A 21,734-nucleotide genomic window follows, 5' to 3' on the forward strand; every position below is an offset into this window, starting at 1 on the left:
TTTGGGCAGCTATGGTATCATTCTAGGCGTGGTGGGTGTGCCTATGCAAATGAGATCGGCCCCTGAAGTTCTTTTCCACAACTTGCCACACCTCACCACCAGATGTCAGGGTGGAGCTCATCCTGACACTGCTTACATGTAGGTGAAGGTCTAACTGCAGGGTCAGCGTAGACAGTAGAGCTCCAAGAGAGGCCAGCCATGCCTCAAATGACTTCTATCCTGTATGTGAGCCCGAGCCCCGCCACCGTGCAATGCCATGTATGAGCATGGCCACGAGGAACATTGCACCATTGCCTTTTGGGAGCTGATTGTGTTCTCTCAAACACACGTGTGCCTGAGACGACAGTCAGTTCACTCAGCCCCCTGAGCTACTGGATCATTCCAGAGGTGATTTGGGAAACTCAGTCGAAACCATGAAAGAGCAAGTTGGGGAAACAAGTAGCCGGACAGTGCCTGGTAGTGCAAATGCAGTGGCCGGTGCATGGGAATCTGTTGTGTATCTGAGAGGTTTGGGCTCAGTAGCAGCCAGTGTGTTTCTTATGAGCTTTGAGGGCCTTATGCTTTGGGACCAATCAGCCCCCGTGTGAAGCCATTGCAGGGGCAGCAGTTGGATTAGGTGCGATGTTCAGGTGGTGGGACGGGGCAGAAGGTGTTCTGGCCCCTAGAAGAGCGCTCCTGGAGTTTGGGAAAAGCTGGCTTGCCTTGCTAGTTCTCCAGGGAGAAAGTCTGGAAGGGGAGCAGCTCTGCCTGTACTGTTCCAAAGGGACTGGCACTCCACTCCTCGGACTACTTCACCTCATTGACAAACCTCATTCCAGTGTCAAGCCTCGTCCCAGTTATGTGGTAAATCTTGGATTAATGAAGCGGCAAAACGCCCTTGTGGGTACAGGCTTGGCAAATGGTGTGGAGATGTGTGTTAAGCAGAGAAGGTGGGAAGGCCAGTGTAGAGGTGAGATTGGGGAAGGTTTCAGGTGCTATTCCTGTTCAAAGGTCTCAGTGAGAGTCCCCACGTACAAGTACTGTCAGAGTTTGCACATTGCTAGTACAGGGGGAACAGTGTGTTTGTGATGTTCACATCTGCTGGGTGACCTAACCCAACTCACTCCTGGGAAAGATCATCTCCAGGACCCTGACTACAGCCTGCCTGGAGGAGCCCTGGCCACTGGCCATGCTCCCTGTGCCCTTGAAAAAAAAACCTGGCTTGTTTCTCTCGAGGTGTTGATTGCTGAAGTCCTAAATTTAGTTGGGAGGCCCTTGAACCAAGCAGACCCCAACCTGCAAATAGCAAGTTAGGCATTTCTAAAAAACAAGCCTCCCATACTCTTGCGGTGCATTGGCAGGTCAGAGAAGGTCATGGTGCCTGCGGCAGTGTTCAGCTCTATCATGCTACCAAGGTCTGAGTAAAGTCTCAGCGTTAACATAACCTCTTCTGAGATGTGCATGGTGAGCCTGGGGGAAGCCATACACCAGATCTCACTCCAGCTGCAGTCTCTGGGGATGTAACGTGCCAGGGGATTTTTCCTGATTTGTTGCTTAGAATAAGCAGAATTTAGATCTGTCCTAAATGGAACAGAATAATAGAAATTAACACCTGCCATATTAGGGGATTCATTCATCCTTTAGACAATGCAGGGTTTTTCCTAAAGCTTAGCCCCAAATGCTTTAGCACAGTCCAATTTCAAATGGTCCAAGTGATGTTATTTCACTCTATAAACGTCACCATTAGGAGCCTTTCCTGAGTTTGAGCGTACATGTCCCTCTAATCAATTCCATCCCAGTGCTCTTAGCTATATCCCAATAGCCCACATTAATAAAAAAAAAATCCCTCTATCTTTTTGGAAGTTGCAAATGGACATGTATGATGCAGATACAACACTCTATCTTCTGTATCTGACAGATACAATTTGCTTATGGCATTTAGTTGCAAATGACAGTGTTTGGGCTGTTTGTATAGCCCCAAAACATTACAAGAATTCCTGGTTTTGGATCCATGAGTTAAGGTGCATTAAATTGCCAGGTACCTCAAGTTGGGGATTCAAAAACTGAAGCACCAAAATGACAGGCCACTTTGAAAATTCCAGCCATAATGTAGAAGGTGGGGTTTGTTGAAACCTCTTCTTTAGTGGGTGATTCCTGCAACCCACCACTGTTACCATGACATTATTTTGAATTCACAAGCACTGGATCTATTACACATGGCTTGATGTTAAACTTTGCCCGGGCATTATTGCACGGCAGTTTAGCCACTGACACTTGCCTAATTTGCATGGCTGTAGAAAGCCATGGTTTTCTGTGCATTAAGCGCAAACTCCTGTTGCAGAATCAATGAGATACAGAACTGATTTTTCAGATTGACCTTTGGGGGAAATATTTGCAAAGGGATGACCTCCAGGGTCACAGTAGATCAGAAGGCTGCATACTGGAAGGAAGGACTTGCTTGGACGATTCTAGACATATTGGCGTAGTCAAGCCTATTCTAGCTGTCTAATCCCATTAGCTGCCTAAAGTGCAGCTATTTTGACAGTTGCACAAATCTCTCTGCTTTAAGCTCATAAACCCTGAAATTAGATAACTCTATTTTTATTCAAAGGGGGAGTGGGTGGAAGGACAGGATTACCCTCTCCCTGTCATCCCAGACCAAATGAAATGCCCCTTTGCATAGAGTTGGAGGATGATAAAAATAATCACTGGCTCATATTAAATTCAGGTCATCCAACAGAGAGGCTTCATCCAAAGCCTTTGAACAGTGGTTTCCTGTCATGACAGCAAAGAAGAAATGTTCCTCTTCATTTTCTAGGTTTCCCTATTGTCCTGCACCAGGTGTAACCTGTGAAGCTGGTCTAGTTCTGTGAATGAGTAAGATGTTGAGAGAGTTTGAAGCCAAAAAGTCTTGAATCAAGTCAAGATCCAGTTGGCTTCTTATTTAAATCAAATTCACACTTGTGGCCCCTAGGAGCCCTGACCATAGCTCAGGTCCCCACTGGAGCTGTAAAAACAAAACAAAAATCAATTTCAATGAGACTGTTTCTGAAGTAAGGTACATGACTGGGCAGCGAGGTGAGTAAGGGGATTGGAGTATGGGCCCAAAGTTTTTCTTTCCACTACAACAAGCCTTCTGCAGCATAAGGATCTGTGTATGCTGCAAAACTATCCATGTCCTTGATCTGGCATTATTCAGGGACATGGTTCAGCTGTTTTTTTCAGGCTAAATTGTGTCATCACCTTTGCACATGCAGCAGTCAGTGAAGTGAATGAGGCAGTGGCCCATGTCTGTCTTGTCTGGGAAATTGAAACCCTGAGTAATGCTTGATTGGCACATAAAACACGATATTTCTCAAGTGCTATTTTATGTTGACTTCTACCCCAGTTTTTTCCACAGATGGAAAATGTATGTGCACCCTTGTGTTTAATTCAGAATATGACGTTTTCACAGGCTCAGGGACATTCTCCCCAAATAATGTGCCCTTTTTGACAACAGGTGTTGGTTACACAGATGAAAGGGTGAAGTTGATCGATGTTTTTATTCTTAAAATAACACTAGCATCTAGAAACCATACAGGATCTTTCTAGTGAGAGCAGCATGTTCTTTCCCGTTTTCTTATCTTTTTTGTTTCCACTATCTTCTGTCCTCTGTAGCAATTAGAAAAGGGATCTTTTTTTCCCCTTGGGGCTAGACAGAGGCATAATGCTTGTGTGCTTTTCCTGATGCTATATACAGCACGTAATGTTTACCCTGCCTCTTTGGGGGCACTGGAGATAGCATTGCAGATTCTAACTTCTAGCAAATAGAAACCAACATTTAAAACTGTCCCTCCCATAGTTGGATGACCCATTGACTTCTGAATGGGAGAGTTTGCTAGCATTGTGTTACATGTAGCATATGTGCACCAATCTTTTTTTTTTAAAGGACAGTGGAAACGGTTAACCTACTCGCTTGTTAATTAAAGCATGTGGTGCTAACAGTCCGCTGCATTCAAGACCATGCAGGTGAGAAATTGCAGGAAAATTGTGACCATAGGACAGTCTGGTGAGAACAGTGTGTCCTAGTGGGTAGAGCACTGGACTGGGACTCAAAGACGTGAGTTCTGTTCCCAGCTTTGCCACTGGCCTGGTTGGTGGCCTTGGACAAGTCATTTCACTGCTCTGTGTCTGTTGCTCCCTCTGCAAAATGGGGATAATGGTACTGAAAAGTGCTATGTAAGAGGTGGGTATAAATGTCCTTGACCGTTTTGCCATAAACATGAATGGAGGCAGGATCGGGCTCTTTTCATTAGTCCTGCAGCTTGTTAGAAATAAGACAGAGTGGGCCAGATATCCCTTTCTGCATTTACACCCATGTAACAAGAGATCACCATCTGGCTACATTCCCCCACCTCCATTCTTAAAAAAACCCAAACCAACCAACCAGTGTATGATTGTAAATACAAGGATGTGAGTAATAGCAGTTTTGTATAAAAAAGTCAGTGCATTATTTTTGGGCGAGGGATGTGGGAAAGAACTCCTAACCTGTAGGCTTAAGAAAAACAAACAAGCTCTCACATTGTTGAGTGCGTGTGTGTGTACTAATTGGAAGGTGACAGCATTCAGCAACTGTTTCACTGCCAAACTTAGGACACTTCCCTAAGTGCCCTGATAAACACCACCCACCAGGAGGCATTAGGCTGCTGCTGCGAAGAATTTATTTCAATAACTTTAGCTGGATTAAGACTCCATCCCTCTTTGAAGACTGACAAAAGAAAGAGGCTTGGTGATGTATAAAATATTTATTTATAATGCAAAATATATTTGTAAAGTTTATTCACAATAAAAAAAACATGGTGCAAAATGCCAGGCACGTTACACCTGTGTATACCACAAAAGGGTACATATTCAATGGGTGGCATTTTTCAACTGCTGCATGGCAGCAAATAGAAGTCACTTTTCTAGAGTCCCTTGTGTTTGCAGTCAGTGTCGATTCCCTTCTCCCTGGAGTCCGCACCTGGAGATCAAACAGGGCAGCAGTCTTTTGTGCAGGCCTATCACTGACTGGGCAGTCTCTCTTAGGATGCACGCTGCCTGATCACCAGGTTCCTCTGCATTACATCCTGCTCTTTGCTCTTCTCCACGATCAAATCCCTCTGTTTCTGGGGGACAGTGTGCTCTTTTGCCAGGGGAGGTCTCTTCTCCTCCTCCTCTTGTAGTTGCTCTTCAGAAGTGAAAGGGCTGCAGACTGTCTCCACCAGGCTAATAACCACCCCGAAGAAAGCCAGCACGCTGCCCAGCATGTAGATCTTGACCATCTTTCTGCTGGGCTTCTGGCTGAGCATTTCTTTGGCAAAGGGAATCAGCTCCTGCATGGTCTCCATCTTGGGCCTGGAAGGTCACAAAACCTGCAGAGCAAGAGAGGGGGAAAAAAAGACAGATACCCATCAGCTGCTATCTAGTGCTGCTTCCTTCTGCATTCAGCAGGGCCGCTTCCCAGAGAAAGTGGAGTCTGTGTAGCCTGCACAGACCCATGGCACATGCAGGGCCACTCTTAACGCGGTCATTGCCCAGGGTCTAGTTCAGGAAAATGCAGACACTGGGCTGCGGCGGTGATGGGCAGTCCAGAAACCTCCCCCAACAGTGATCCCTTCGGCCTTTCTCCAGCCACATCCACACGGGCGCTCATCCCAGCCAGCCCCCGCTGCGAAGCGGAGTTTAAAGAACTCCCAGACGTGGGTGACAAAGCGGGACAGGGGTGGGGGTAATAGGAGCCCCTATTAAAAAAAGAAAAGCCCCAAATATCGGAACTGTCCCAATAAAATCGGGACGTCTGGTCACCCTAACTATAGTAACTGCCGGCATTTGGGTCTGAAATTCCCCCTGGATAACCTGGGGCTCCCTCGGCGGGCAGGGGACCGCCCCACGCTCCCCTTCTCAGCGGGCAGGGGACCGCACCCCGCTCCCTCTGTACTCACCGCAGGACGCGCTCCGCTCCGCGGGTTCGCAGCCAGGGATCTCCGCTCTCTGCTCGGCTGGAGCTGGGCAGCTGCTTCCCCCAGCCACCCGCAGCCTTATATCGCCTGCCTGGCTGGCCGGCGGCTCCTCCCCGCCCGGGGCCGGCCCCTCATTGCTCAGGCAGGCTGGGTGCCAGCAGGGCTGTGCACGGCCCCGGAGCGTGCAGCCCGCAGGGTTTCTGTTGGGTGACCGCCCCCTGCCCTGAGGCTCGCTGCGGGGGCTGGGGTCGCCAGCTGCGGAGCAGACACACCCGGGGGGGGCCTGAAGGATCGCGGCCGGATCACGCAGGCATCACTCAGCCGAATCCAGCCTCTGGGCACGAGGAGTGGGAGGGGGCTTCTGGGCAGGCTTGGAGCCTGGGAGTCACGTAGCAAACGTTTCGGCACGCTCCAGTTTCGGGCAGGGGAGGAGTGGGCTGGTTGGTGCGTTTGCTTTATGGTGGGCGGGGGTGGTCGCGCCTGGGGCTGGGGCAGCAGCAGAATCATAAACCCCCTTCGGGGGACGGATGGGTGAAATGCACAAGGTTTGGAATCTGCCCAGATCTCTCCTGAACTGCTGCAAAAAGCATTGTAATGTCCCTCCCTGATCTTGGGAAAAAGAAAAGGAGGACTTGTGGCACCTTAGAGACTAACCAATTTATTTGAGCATGAGCTTTCGTGAGCTACAGCTCACTTCATCGGATGCATGCCGTGGAAACTGTAGCAGACTTTATATATACACAGAGAATATGATTTTGTATGATTGTGTATATATAAAGTCTGCTACAGTTTCCACGGCATGCATCCGATGAAGTGAGCTGTAGCTCACGAAAGCTCATGCTCAAATAAATTGGTTAGTCTCTAAGGTGCCACAAGTACTCCTTTTCTTTTTGCGAATACAGACTAACACGGCTGTTACTCTGAAACCTGATCTTGGGGAAAGTCAGCAGCAGTGCGGCTCTAAAGGGGGAATATTGCCCTTGGAAGGTAATTTATTCTTCTGCCCACTTTCAAGTTCGGGAAGAGACCCCCTGGTGTTTCAGAAAAGTGTAATTTACAGCAGTGGTTCTCAAACTTTTGTACCTTTCACACAGCAAGTCTCTGACTGCGACCCCCCCTTATAAATTAAAAACACTTTTTTATATATGTAACTCCATTATCAATGCTGGAGGCAAAGCAGGTTTGGGGTAGAGGCTGACAGCTCACGGCCCCCACATAAGAACCCTTCAGCGGGTTGCGACCACCAGTTCGAGAACCCCTGATTTACAGTATGTACATAGGAGCTTGGGGAATGCATTGATCTCTTTCTTTTTGGTACCATATAGTTGAAATTGCACAGTCCAGGGATACAGCAAAACATGGGCAGGAAAAGAGGCAGCAAAAAATAGCAGCTGAATACTGAGCACTTTGAATGATTAAATGGATTGTCTCAGTTACAACATGGACTAAATGCTGCATATAACAATCTTCCGTCAGCCTAGCTACCCCTTCTCAGAGTGGATTAACCACACTGAATCCCGATTGGGGAAAAAAACCCTTCTGTCCAAGTAGGACGCATCTCCACTCCAGCCGCTGTAATGTAGACATACCCTCTCTCTCTCTCTCTCTCTCTCTCTGCTGCATCCCACCACCCCACTTGCTGAATTTGGTTTCTTGCCTTCAGTTCTTCTATCCTGAAACCAAAAGAAAGCCAGTTGCATGCAATCTTTTCTATTGAAATGAGCATGAAACTAAAGTACATTATATTATGTTCTGTAGAACTTTGACATTTCCTCTGCGGCCTGCTCTGTAAGGGCATTGCATCAGCAGCGTAAAGTGGATTACATCACCCATGGGCCAGTGAATGCTGAGCAATGTGCAGTACGCTTCCTTGTCTGAAAGAGCCTTACGCAGCGCTATGGACTCCGGGTCTGAATACCTGCTAAAGCCTAGAGGAGGCCGCAGGATGCCTTCTAATCCCTCAGAGCTGCTTGGGAAATTTGGGCAGAAGTCTCCTCTCAGATCCAGATGGTTGTGTTGAATGTGGATATTCTGTTCTCGCTCCCCATGTGTGGATTTGCTAGGGAGAACAGCATATCAGAGTCAAGATCGACTGTGTGGCGCTAAGAGGGAAATTTTGACCAGCTGATTATCGTGGAAAGAGAAGTGAAGTTCCGTTGAGAAAACAGTGTGATGTCTAGCAGGGTCAAAGAGATTGTTCTAGCAGAGCCACTGGGTGGGGGCGTGGGTGTGGATCCCACTTTGCAAACTGAAAAGGAGTACTTATGGCACCTTAGAGACTAACCAATTTATTTGAGCATAAGCTTTCGTGAGCTACAGCTCACTTCACTGACTCTGTGTGCATCCAAAGGCAGCGGTACACTGCAGGGCGAGTCCCATGGCCCTTTTAAAGTTGTTCTGAACTACTCTGGCTATATGAAGCAGCCCAAAAGGCAGTGTTAGCCAGTTGGGGGCTCCTCCTCTTGCTCCTCAGACCTTCTGGTATAGGGCTGTGGAGGGAGCATGGTCTTGGGGCTGCAGGCAGCCAGTGCAACTTGGAGTAGCCATGAGGATCCACGGGACAACACCGTGGGCCAAAGAGTGATTGGGGGGAAGAGCATAAGGGTGGCTTGTCCCCCTATCCTCATCCCTGACTTACATCAGGCACGAAACAGCCAGTCTCAAGGATCTGGGTCATGGTGTAAATATACTGCGTGTGCAGATAAGTACTTGTTACTGAAATCTGGAACTTTATTTCTGGCCCAGAGTTTCATTCAGTATGTGAGCAAGGGCTAGTCAGTGAGTCACTCTCACGCTTTCCCCACACATCCTGCACGTAGCAGAAGCACTATGGTTCTTCACCATTGTAACACTCTCCTCCCCCTTCCCAGGACTGCTGGTGCTGCTTGCTGGGAACACATTACGTCAGTCAGGGAAAGAACCCTTGCAAGATTATGATATTGAAACTGCTCTGTTATTTCATACACAGATTCCCCAAGAGCATTTGAAACTGAATTGCTGGATTTTTTGCAAAGGTTGCTAAAGAACCAGCTGGTTCTTTCTGTTCTCTTTGGTTGCTCTTTTTAAATTCTTTACCTTTTCCTACAACTTGGCAACACGTTTTACAGCTGGTCACTACATTTAAGGCATTTTTTTTCTCCTTCGGTACATTGAAAAGTGAGCATTACAGAGAAAAATGCTGAGGAGACAGCAAATAGAGAAAGTTCAGGGGCATTGTAATTATTATCAGATTGTTTGTTAACTGCTATATAGCCACTGTCTGACAGGACAGGACTGTACTGGCTCCTTAAGGAATAAAGTCTGATCTGAAAGGGAGAGCTGGTCATAGCTTTTTGTATCAGCTCCTTGAGGAAGTGACTCTGCCTTTTTGGGTTTGTACAGTGCCTAGCACATTGTAGGTGCAACAAGAAGCTAATTAACTGTATTGGCAATCCCAAGAGTTCAAAAACTATGAGTCCGGCTCCCCGAAACCCTTGCCTCTGATTTTTGAGCATTTAGGGTTTGTTCTTCAGCTTTTCTCTGCAGCCACTTTAGTTTTTAAAAAGAAAGCTGAGATTGTCACATAAAGCTTGAGCCCTTGAAGACACAGTTAAGAAAAACAAATAAATATCATGAGATTTATGGTCAGATCCTGTGAGTTGGTAACAATCCCGCAGTGCATCATACCCAGAAATTGCATCTATTTTACGAAATATTTTTTTATATCACATTAGTTAAGTCAATGCAACCTCATTGTGTGGACACTCTTAAATTGGATTAAGAGTGGCTAATGTTAATGATCTTAATATTAAATTAAACTAATTTTAGCCACTCTTAATTTTATTTGAGTGTCCAGCCAAAGGCATTTATACAGGTTTAATGGAGGCCTTCTGAGCACAGGAAAGTTGCACCAGCTTAACTTGAATCAGTTTGCAAACCCCTGTGTGGTTGCTTTTATTTTGGCTTAAGAGGGTTATTTTTCTTTAAATGAAACCTGTTGCCAATCAGCTTAAACTGGTGCAAACCCCTGTGTGGACACTCTTATTTCAGTTTAAGAGCAGCTTCGTTTGGTTTATCTTAACCGTATTTGGTCTAAATTCACACCTTAGGTTATACCACTACCACTTTCCTGGACGGACAAGCCCTAAATCAGTTCAGGGCATCGCTACACTGCAGCTGCTACAGGACTCCGGTGGTGGAGCTGTGCTGTCATCATAATGCTCTGGTGTAGAGGCTTCCTACATCCAGGGAAGGTGTTTTTCCATAGGTGCAGTTCCGGAGTTAATCCACCTCTCCGAGAGGCAGTAGCTAGGGCAATGGAAGAATTCTTACATCAACCTAGTCACATTTACCCCAGGGGTTAGGTCAACCTCGCTACAGTGCTCAAGGTGCAACATTTTTCTCAGCCCTGAGCAATGTATCTTAGGCCATTTCTAAGTGTAGACCAGACCTTTAGAAACCAGTTAGTTAAATCGGTGCAGTTTTGGTGTGCAGACTGGGCTTGAGAAGGAGTGTCATGCAGAGGGTTGGTGCCCACGATTAATGTTAATGCCTGAAGATTAAAGCTGCTGTGGGCATGAAACTTAACAGGGTGTTAATTAGGTGGCAGGGAGACCATCAAAAGGAGTGAACAGCAAGGGGAATTGGGAAGATGATTATTATGGACTTAGGAGCAGGGTGAATTCTGAGCTCTGTAACATAGGAGGAGGATGAACTGATCTCCTCTCTTCTGTAAAGATTTGTGAATTGATGAGCGGCCAGTCTGAAGGGAAAGATTTGTCAAAGCTAGTCTGTAGAACTCTGGACTTCAGGGTGAGAGAAAATAAGAATAACAGAAAAGGGGGGAAATCCCAGTGCTAAAGGCCATGAATAACAGCTATGAAACCAAGCTGCAAAACCATAACAAGCAAAGAAGAGCACAGTAACTCTCTTTACAGGGGGCCTTATTACCCTGCTGCAAATGGAGTTAAATATGAATCATGCACTTTTTAATTAAATTTTTTTAGAGCTAGCAATATCTAGGGACTAGACACACTGGGGGCCAGACACACTGACATAACTGTTACAGAGAATATGGATAAATCCAGCTGACTTGGGCCTTTGGGGTTCAGGCTGCTTGGCTGTAAAATTGCAATGTAGACATTCAGACTCAGGGTTCTGAAACCCCCGAGGGGGAGCATCTCAGAGCCTGGGCTCCAGCCTGAGCCTGAACACGTACGCTGATAGCCCTGCAACCCAAGCCTGTATCAGCTGCCCCAGGCAAAGATGCAGTGCTGCAGGATTTTTTTAATCACAGTGTAGGCAGAGTCCCAGTCTGGGGCCCTACCCCATCTCTACCTCTGTATCCTCCGTATGAGTGCACGCCTCAACACTTCAGACCTGTTCCGATCATCTAAACGTGCAATTTTCTCTCTCCCTTCTCTTACCAAAGTTGGATCTATCACCCTGTCACTCCGTCCCAGAGAGGAAAATGCCGGAGCCCCTTAACAGTGATCAAAGGACCCGTGTGGCGAGGAAAGTGTCCTTGTGTAATCTTTATTGCTGCAGTAAAGTCCACAGGTGCATTGTGTCGCTCATGCCTGCAGACACATCAGCAGGGATGGAGCAGCAGGAACATAGGTCTGGCTGCTGATCTGTTCTTTCATTAATGATCCTGAGTCGTAAAGTTATATTGACCATCAAGGCTTGTGCTGAGTTCCTTGCGCTGATCTTTAGTGACCCTTTATGTTTGTAAACATTCCACAGCTTGTAGGATAGCCCCAGTGATGTCGCTTTGGTTTTGTCAGTGGTCCAGCCATCAGCACTGTTACAGGGACATCAACAAGTACGTCAGATGTCACGTGCTCGCCTACGCCTGCGGTCACACCATGTTGCACTGTGATCCTGTCAAGGCTCTCAGGCTAGCATTGTGCCAGGCCTCGGATGGGAACCTTTCAGGGTGCTGCAGGAAGTGAAGGTGTTGGTCCCTCTGTGCAGTGGCAGATGTTGGAGGGCGCTGTCAGACGGACACACCCTCAGTGTCTGCTCAGTTTAAGCACTGGCTTAATTAAAAATGTGATGTTGCATCGATTTAGTTAAACAGGTGCAACTTTGCACTGAAGGCTCTTACAACCGTGAAAACTAACCCAACACAAGCCAGGTTTAAACTCATGAAAGCTTGTCTGCACACAAAGGTGCACCTTTCACTAAATCGATACAGCCTTCCACCTTTAGTTAAACTGGTACAGCTTTATCAACAAGACCAGAAAGAGAGAAATCGGGCTGGCGTGTGTGTATTGGAAATCCGGCCCTGCTTATTTAACAGTTGGAGGGAAATTCTCAAATACGATTCAGCTAAATACTGTTTTTGAACAAGTATCTTGCATCTCATTTCCAGGAGAAGCCCAGCCCAGTCAGACATATGGAAGTGCCCACTTTCTGCCAGATAGCGAAATTTCCCCAAATATTGCACAGCACTGTTTTTATCCTTGTATTGCTAAAGCAGAAGGGCCCATTGCCACATCTCCCAGTTCCACATGTCCCATATACGGGCAAGGGTCAGATGCATTTGGACTTTGTCTCTAATAAACACGTGTTCAGGTAGGTAAATGATTTGATGGCTCCCCGCTTGGAGTAGAAGTTACATAATAAAGGCAATAGTGTCTGGAGAATGTAGTTGCTGGGACTGGTAGGGAAGCCAGGTAGCAGGCTAAGGCACGTGGTCTGTGGTTCTGAGAGTGGCAACGGGTGCAAAAAGAACGAAGCAAAACACCTTTTGCAAAGATGGGATCGGAAGCATTGCACAGACAAGGCCCAGATTTCCAAAGTGGCTGCCTGAATTGTATGTGTAAAGCCCACATTTGTGTGTACAAATCAGCTTTTAGAAGTGGAAAACAGGCAATTGTCAACCATACCGCTGTTCACAATTGCAATTTCATTTGGGCTCCTGGGCTGTTTGGCAGGCAGAACTCGTCTCTGGATCCCCTCATTTGTTCTCTGTAACCCTCCCATGAAGTGCTGTATTGGGCCAGCCGTTTCTTGTGGATGGGGAAGATCAGGATGTAGTTCTCACATGATGCTCATTAATGCCACTCCTGAGTTATTCAGTAGTGGAACTTCTGCCTCTTGCCTTCCTCAAAGACTGATCCTCAAACTACAGTAGATAAAAAAATGCAACTTTAGTTTTCTCAGAAAACTTAAGAAAAATCAGCAAACAAAACTAAAACCAACAGAAATTCAGCAAATCTTTAAAAGAATTACATATGTACAATAAAAACTCTGAAACAAGCAAAAGTAAAAATGTTAAGTTTTTGAGAAAACCTGAAAATGTTTATCCCCAATTTTAACTGAAGAAACAATCAATTTCTGATTTTGTCAAGAAACTGAAAAATTTCAAAGTGAAAATTTTCTGTGAAAATTTTCATTTTGGTCAAACAGCCATTTTTTGTCAAAGACGAAAAAAATGTCAACAGAAAAATTGCAACCAGCTTTACTCCATGCCCTTATCCATCAGATCTGACTGGCGGTATATATGTTATGCTGCTACTGGACTGCAATGAAACATTTTGAACATAGATTATAAACTATTTACTGTATATACCAGCTGTTTGGGAAAGAGGGAGAAAACTCTCCCTTTTTTCCAACAAAAAATCTTTTCCCGTTTTTTGTTTTAAATTTAAAAATCTGAAAAAATCCACCCAGCTTTATTATACACACTGCAAACTAATTGAATTTTTATTGAAGGTGACACATATGACAGTCACATTTTAATTTGTTTCTTTAGCTACATGCTAGACAGAGTGTAGTGAATAATATTTTGCTGACTGCTTAGTTAATTTAAAATTGTCTATTTAATGTTAGGGAAGGTATCAGGAAGCTTGGAAGGGTATGAAAATGGAAAAAAAAGTGGGTCCAAAAAGTTACCTAAACATTTTGAAATTGCTTTTAGGGGAAAGTTTGGGTGTGGACTGGGCTAGAACTGGTTTAATCTATGTCCCAAGTTGAGCTGGTTAAAAAGGATATTTCATGAAAAATGTAAAAAGAAATGGAAATGTTTCATTTTGTTTAATTCGTTTAAAAAAGTTGAAAAATCTCAGTTTTTTGAAAATTGTAAAAAGTGGGGTTTTGATTTTAGATTTAACTAAAAATACTTTTGATTTTAGAACTTAAACTTCAATGGAAATTCTTCCAGTAGCTCTAGTCCCAAGCTTGTTGTTTTCTGTCTAGGGAGGTCTCGCTATTATAACTTACCTGCACTGCAAAATAGTCCATTGACTAATATTTAGTAATATGTTTTCCCATTGACCAGCTAGTCAAACGGTGGTTCTTTCTGAGCCATTGCTAACTTGGAGGGGTGGAACATTTCAGAGCTTGTCTGCCCAAAGCAATAAATAAACAGGCCTAATATGCTTCCTGTTTGAGGCTATTTATCAATATCTGACTCACACTGCAATCAAATCCTAAGCAAAGGCATTGGCCTATATAACCAGATGTGGCACAGCCCTCTGGAATGAACTCCTGGATAGCGGAAAAGAGACTGTAAAATGAGAACAGGTCAAACATTTTATGCTGAATTGATTTTTTTGACAACATGGATATTTTCATAGAAACCATCAATTTTTGTTGAGATTTATTGGGTTTTCATTAGAAAACCAGGATCATCTGACACTGAAAACCCAAGAAATGCCAAAGAAAATTTGACAAAAAAATGAAAATTTTGGTTTTCATCAACATTTTTTGTAGGGGGAAAAAGAATAGTTTCCTGACCAGCTCTATTTAAAATGAGAAGAGAAGCCGAGGGAAGTGGGTTGGATGGGGAAGGGAACATTTTTCATTTTAGCAGTTCAGCTTTGATACTAGTACCTGAAACTGTCACGTCACAGCATCGAACAGTGGTCTGATGATTGTGGGATTGTGTTTTACATCTGCCTAGTACTTCAAGGAGCAGGCTGGGAGTCAAGATAGCTGGGTTCTAGTCACAGTTCTGGGAAGGAAGTGGTCTCTAGTAGTTAGAGCAGGGTAGACTGGGAATCTGGACTACTGGAGTCCAGTCCCAGTTGTGTCAATGAATTGTTTTGTGGCCTTGAGAAAATCATTTAACCTCTCTGCCTCATTTTTCCAATGTGTAAAATGGTTGTGATGATGGTTGTCTATGTGGCAGGAGTTTTGTGAGGATCAATAAGCATTTGTAAATAGAGTGACCAGATGTCCTGATTTTATAGGGACAGACCTGATATTTGGGACTTTCTTATATAGGCACCTATTATCCCTCACCCCCTGTCCAGATTTTTCACACTTGCTATCTGGTCACCCCATTTGTAAAGCACTTTAAGGTCCCCTGTTGGATGAGGATATCAAACTACAGTGTTTTTTCATTTTGAAATGGTTTAATATAAATTCTACACATCCATCATCCTTTCTACAGTAACAGGTTTGAGATTTTTTCAAGAGATTTTTTCAAGTAGTCCCACATGCTGTTCTCCAGCTGTGTCGCTCTTTCATCCCTTGTCATTCAACTGAGCTTATGTCCCACCTGGAGCTCTGGAGAGAAACTAGACAAAAAATAACGGAAAACAATCAATCATTCAAGACTTCCCAGTATTAACTTAACTGGCTTCACCTCTGATCTGTATCAAAAGCTATGGACTCAGATAGTATTTCCTTACATAACTAGAGTTCTTGTTTATTCCTTTTGGGGTTATTTCACGCGCTTTGAAACTTCTAGTCTCTAATAATAATTTTAAGTAGAATCAGAAAGAGAAATTTAATTAAAACAAAGCCATTCCGGGAGTAGCCACATGCTCATGAATTTTGGCTCCCACTGACTTTAAAAAAAAAAAAAAGTCATTGCCAAGTTCATCCTTTGTGTAACATCACTGAAGTTGTTGAATTCGGACCTGGGTTTATGCTGGCTGCAGCTGTGGAGTGTGCGCTCAGGGCAGGGGTGCTGGAACCATTTGCACAGTGCGGGGGCTGTGAGCCATTGAACCAAATGGTAAACCCTGCATATGACAGAAACCACTCCAAGCCCGGGGGTTCTGCTGCTGCATTGGTACTCAGTTGGTTTGGGAGGTACAGTGCTGGCTCTGCTGCCAGGGATTCTAACTTTGCCAATAAACATCCGGCTCTAGATTTAATCACAGAATTTGGACTTGTGGCACCTACATCTGTTTCTTCTCACCCGGGCTGGGCAGGATGCAGTGATATTGTGTGGTCAGGACGCAAGGTACCGCAGAGAGTGTTAACTGAAAAAGAGCGTTGTGTGTGTCTCTTAGAAGCATGAGTGATCCTTTCACCCCTGGCTCCATCGGTTGTCTCTGTTGTCCTAGCCAACGGGCTGTAGAGCATTTATGTTCAAGCCACTTTGGCCCTTTCCACATTGCGGTTGACCCCAAACTAGCAGCGTCTTTATTGGCTGTTGCTAGTGTAGCATGGGTGGAGTCTTTTAAAATCGATGTCCCATTGGCAGCAACGTGAACGTGGATGCTCTATCTGTAACCAGCTGCTGCTCGGTGGGCAGCCTCTCGAGACAGAGAACGCTTCCAGTTCCGAAGAGCTGCCTCTGAGGTGGGATACAGAAGCTGTCTGGTCTCGCAGCAACACTACCCCACGGATTAGGGCAGGAAGAGGAGACTCTCCAATCCAAATGAAACTTCACTGGGAGTTTAGGGAGGCAAAATTGAAGTCTCCAAAGGGCAGGACAACAAGCGTATGGGAAAAGTGCCATAAGATCGTCAGTGGCCATGAGTACTCAGTACCTTGGTGTGGCACCCCACAGAGGGCACTGTCAGCAGCCTAGCACCACCCTTGGGCACCGTCTCTGTGCTGATTAAGAGGACAGAGCACTAGCTGTTGAATCACTGAAACCACTTCCTGATGCTACTCATTTTTTCCTTGAAGGTCAGTTATCTGGGGGTTGACTGGGCCCAACCCTGCTCAGCTTGCAGGAGTGGAAGGGACCTCAGCATGCGGGAGTGCAGCTGTAGACAATAAAAAAAAAAACATTTAAAACTTGTCTGGCGTTGTGTCCCTCCAATCCCCTCCTATGCCCATGGATGCTCCCTCTTAATTAATAAATAAATCAAAACTGCACTACTGTGCTGCAATTCTGTCTGTTTTAGGTACTTTTATGCTCCCCCAATCTTTAATATGTTTTATTCCCTGCTATGGAAGATTATTTGCAGTGTTGTGCAAGGAGGGTTGGCCCCAGGATATGAGAAAGACAAGGCAGGTGAGGTAGTATCTTTATATAGGACCAACTCTGTTGGTGACAGAGCCAAGCTTTCGAGCTACAAAGCTTGTCTCTTTCACCAACAGCAGTTAGTCCAATAAAAGGTATCATCTCACCCACCTTATTTCACGAGTATTTAACAGGCAGGCCTGTTATTCCCCTTTTACAGATGAGGGCACAGCGAGTAAGTGACTTCTTCCACATTGCACACGTCTGCGGTAGAGCGGGGAGTTGAACTCTGTTCTCCTGACTCCCAGGTTGGATCTCTCATCCCTGGACCATCCTACACCTGAAACCCTAGTTCTGTTACACTGGCAGATGATGTTCTACCTTCCTGAAATCAGGCTATTCCTCACTTTTGCTCCTGCTTCAGCCTGTAGAGCCTGACTAACCAGGTGATTGTTTACTTCCTGTCTGTGTTCTCCAGGGGCAGAAGGTGGAGAGTGGAATAAAACATTTTTTGGGTAGACTTTGAGCTGCTTTTGGGTCTGTCTACGTTTCTCTGCTCCACCCTGTCTGTGCCACAGAATTGCAACACTGCCTTTTATGGTAGGCTGGGATTTCGCATCCTCTTATCAGATTGTGAATCACCCTGGTATGTGGCATCTAATGCTCAGGATCCCCGGATGTAATGGGGAGAGCACACAGGACACTTGGACGCTTTTTGAGCAGTGCTGTCCAAGCTGTCTAGTGAGTTGCCACCGAGGTAACCAATCTGGCTTTGGAAGGGGCCGTTAGAGGAAACCCCTAGGAAAATGAGTACAAGACTTAGATTGCAAGCTCCTTGGGGCAGGGACTGTCTTTTTGTTCTGTGTTTGTACAGTGCTTAGCACAATGGGATTCGGGTGCTATGATAACACAAATAATAATAATAACTTCTGTCACAATTTACTTGGGAGATTAAGGCCCGGATCCAGCTCCCACCAAAACAGATCAGAACAGGCCCAAAGTACTTCACATCAGTGGTGCTCAGACATATGTGGTTCCCTGGCATCTCAAATGTTAATGAATTTATTTTCAGAACTTCCCTGTGATAGACTATTATCCCCATTCCATGGATGGAAAACTGAGGCAAAAGAAGATTCAGTGACTTGCCACAGGTCACGCGGGCAGTGTGTGGCACAGGTAGGAGTTGAACCCACCTGTCTCAAGTACAGTGCCTTGACCACAAGACCACCTTTTGATATATGGGCTAGGCATTCAGAATGAGGGGCATTGCATTTTGTCACAGGCACGGGCAGCCAGACTGGTTCTATCATATGCAGTGGTTGTCCGGGGCAGTGACAGATTTGGAGTCAGATCGGATGCAGTCTTCCTCAAGGTTTGCAGTGTTCAGCTCTACAGTTTGGACCAGTCTCTGATTTCTAAGCCTCCTTTCGGTCCATTAGTCAGTGTTGGCCCTGACGCACACGGTACTGCTTTTATTTAGGTACCGATGCTCTGAAGTCCTGTCTCAGCTTAGTTGTGGGGGCATTTATCACCAGGAGACACGGGGACACAGTTGGTACTTTGCGTTGTCAGGCCCCTGTTATCATCTGGGGCCTGCTGAAGGGTGTTATATGAGTGCAAAGTGTTGTTATTACCATGGATGGATTTGCTTGGGAGGGTTTGGATCTGGAGTTTGGGGGTTGGTCCCACGGCTAGGCGAGGCCGCTCCACATGCAGTGTTCCACAAAGCTGCCAGTGTTCAGATGCTGAGTTTACACCTGGGAGGAATGTTTAGTCACTTGGTTTTGACATGCTGTGAACTGCTGGCTGCGGGGTGAGGCTTTGCTGGGTGAAGATTCCAGAGTGGAAAATGTGGCATTACACCATTGTTAATCGGCCTCTGAACAGCCCGTCCAATGCAGGCACGCCCAGGGCTGCTGCCTGCCCACACAGCATACTTGGCACACCTAAATCTCTGAGCTAAGGTTTCAGATGTTGTAGCCTTAGGGGACAGATTCTCCTTCATTGTTCCCTCTACACTGAGGGCAAACTCCTCAGCCAGAGCAAACTGGTATAGCCGCAGCGAAGCCAATGGAGCGACGCCAGCATACACCAGCTGAGGATCTGGATCTAAGAGTCAAAATAATTTTTTAACAGCTAGTGTTCTGGTGCAACAGCTTTAGCAGCTGGAGACCAGGTGTTTATTGGGGTGGTTGTTTCAGTGAGGTTAAGGGCCTCATCTGAGTTCCATCAATATTCATGGGGCTTGGCTCTCACCCTAAAAGGAGGGTGTCAGAAGAGAGAATGACATGGCTCTGGGGGATTGGCAAACCAACACACAGCTTTCTGCCTCTCTGCATCTGTTCAAATGCAGCATGCAGAGGCAGTGCCTGAAAGCGGCTACTCTCCAAGCAGCAGGGTGGCTTCTTGTGTGCAATGAGTTGGTGAGTCTCAATCCAACTCTGATTGAATTAGTATTTGTGCAACACTGGGCAGTGTTATCAGAGCAGCTCAGAACTAAATGAGGCCTTCGGTGCTATCCCACACCCTTCAACAGCAATTTGAAAATCAAAGGCTGTGATACTGGTATCAGTGTAAATCAGGAGTGACTCTGCTCATCTAAATCTGGTGTAAATGAGACCAGAATTAGATCCAAAACAGGGAAGGATGTGGTTGAGGGACTAGACTGGGCTTTGGGAGATCTGGGTTCTAATCCTGGTGTGTTAGATGCTGAGCTCCTTTGGAAATCTGGCCACTTATTTAGGTGGCTAAATGGGAACTGAGCTACTTTGAAAACATGGCCCTTAATTACTCTGTGCCTCAAATCCTCATCTGTAAAATGGGGCTGACGATGATAACCCCCAAACTCTTGTCAGGATATGTGCCCTCCAGGTAAACATCCAAGCTGCTCAGAATCATTCTGGATTATAGTTATCTACATGAACATTAGTTGTGAAACTGTGTCACTGTCCTCAGATGTTCCTAAAGCTGAAGTGTATATTCATAGATCTGAGTCCACTTGCTGGCTAAGTGTAGGGCTTTTCACATGCATTACAGTACAGAAGGACTTCTGTCTCAGGCTGTGCATGCTGTCTAGGGAGTGTGTAATGAGTTACACAGTAAATGGGTGTGTACGTCTGAAGATTCCTGAATCACCTCCCTTTATCATTGCTGCACCCATCCCACAGGAACTTCCTTCCTCAGGTGAGGCTGCATTTAAAAGCAGAGAGTGAAAGGAGACAGCCCATGAGGATTCAGGTGAGAATTCATATCAGCTGCTCAATAACGGGGGAAGAGGAAAGAAAAGTCTAGTCCCTGAACCAGGTATGTACAGCACTGCACAGTGAGCCCTACCAGTGCTGTGTGTTACACAGGGAAAATGGCAGCACAGGGAGGGGATTTCTTGTCGAGATCGGAGGGCTGGCAGGCATTTCCTGCAGGCACCGAGAACATTTATGTGATTAAGTTACACAAATGGAAAGTGTTTGTATAGTGCATGTACTTTGCTGCACTTTTTAAACGTTGCAAAACCTGTAGAAGACTTTGAACCTCCAGCAACGAGGGTAAGTTCTGAGCTGGAATAAAGCCTGAAAAGGAAGGGACAAAGGGTGGGACTTCAAACATAACTACATTGTAGGCAGGTGAAGAAGTGTCCTTGCTCGAGTATATTCATTGGTTAAAATGTGTCTACTTGCTGTGTATTTGGGACCTGATTTTCAGAGGTGCTGTGCACAAACAACTCGCATTAAAGTCCATCAGACAGCGGGTTCTTGGCACCTCTGAAAAAGCAGGCTGTTAGACATGAAAGCAGAATCCTAGCAGAGTAAATTGTTCTGTTCTATACCTATTGGTCACTTTAGAGAATAAAATAAAGATGCAAACATACAGCCAGTTACTTCATTGAAGAGCTTTTCACCTGTTGTTCATGAACAGGTATTGATACTAAAAGGTTAAAAACAAAAGTGGGGGCTTGTCCATTTGTTTTAAATGTTAAATATACACTCTAGACAATCCAGAGAGCTGATTCTCCTCTCTCACTTGCGCTTGTTGAACTCTGTTGAAGTGAAGGAAGTTATCTTATCGTAAAACGGGAAGGGAGGGAGATAAAAAGATGGTGATTTGTGCTTTAGTGTGTCGTTTTCTGTACCGTTTCATTCATGCTGCAAATTCTGTCTCAGGTGAGTCCTCAGAAGTATGGAATCTCCCCCCCGGCCCATTGTATGGACATGTTTCATTCTCCTGGGTAAGCTTTACCATCCTATCTGTGCCTCTAAAGGGGCCTTGAGGAGACCTCAGTTAATATCTGCCCTTGTGTATTAGTGGTTTTGCTGTGCTTTAGTGAAAGTGGCCAGGAAATTTGGATGGGGCATGAGCCACGTTACCCTTAGCTCCTATAAAAACTGTTGTACAGTCAAGTGGGTTGTAAATGCTACCTGCATTTCCTGCAAAGGTAATTAGTACAGAGGGTGATCCATGGGGTCTTCTGTGAGAAATGATTTTAGTCTTTCACGAGCGGCTAAAACTTTAGTGTACTTGCCTCTGAGAGTCATGAGATGCTGTTAGGTTATGAACTATGTATTTTCTGTTATTACTTGCATTGCCTTAGCACCTAGGAGCTCTGGTCATGGACCAAGAATCTCACGGTGCAAGGTGCTGTACAA

At 45.5% G+C, this 21,734-nt stretch overlaps 2 protein-coding genes across 5 annotated transcripts in view; one reads left to right on the forward strand and one right to left on the reverse strand.

Moving 5' to 3' along the window:
• LAMB3 (laminin subunit beta 3) overlaps window positions 1–21,734 on the forward strand; it is a 123,108-nt gene that overhangs the window by 53,476 nt on the left and 47,898 nt on the right. Inside the window, exons 1-2 of one of the 4 annotated variants that reach the window (XM_084611322.1) lie at window positions 20,203–20,397; window positions 21,252–21,316. In XM_084611322.1, the coding sequence (XP_084467448.1) occupies window positions 21,268–21,316 (49 nt within the window). In that variant the 5' untranslated portion in view covers window positions 20,203–20,397; window positions 21,252–21,267. Of the gene's footprint in view, window positions 1–20,202; window positions 20,398–21,251; window positions 21,317–21,734 lie in introns of those variants that run through there. The other 3 variants (XM_084611323.1, XM_084611324.1, XM_084611325.1) reach the window with 3 other exon arrangements.
• G0S2 (G0/G1 switch 2) lies at window positions 4,749–6,196 on the reverse strand. Its single transcript, XM_084611487.1, has 2 exons — window positions 5,940–6,196; window positions 4,749–5,369 (listed from the first exon to the last, which is right to left on the reverse strand). The coding sequence occupies exon 2, from the start codon at window positions 5,343–5,345 to the stop codon at window positions 5,040–5,042; it is 306 nt and encodes a 101-aa protein (XP_084467613.1). The 5' UTR covers window positions 5,346–5,369; window positions 5,940–6,196; the 3' UTR covers window positions 4,749–5,039.

Source organism: Lepidochelys olivacea (assembly GCF_965140295.1).
Source record: "Lepidochelys olivacea isolate rLepOli2 genome assembly, chromosome: 21".
Lineage (NCBI taxonomy): Eukaryota > Metazoa > Chordata > Testudines > Cheloniidae > Lepidochelys > Lepidochelys olivacea.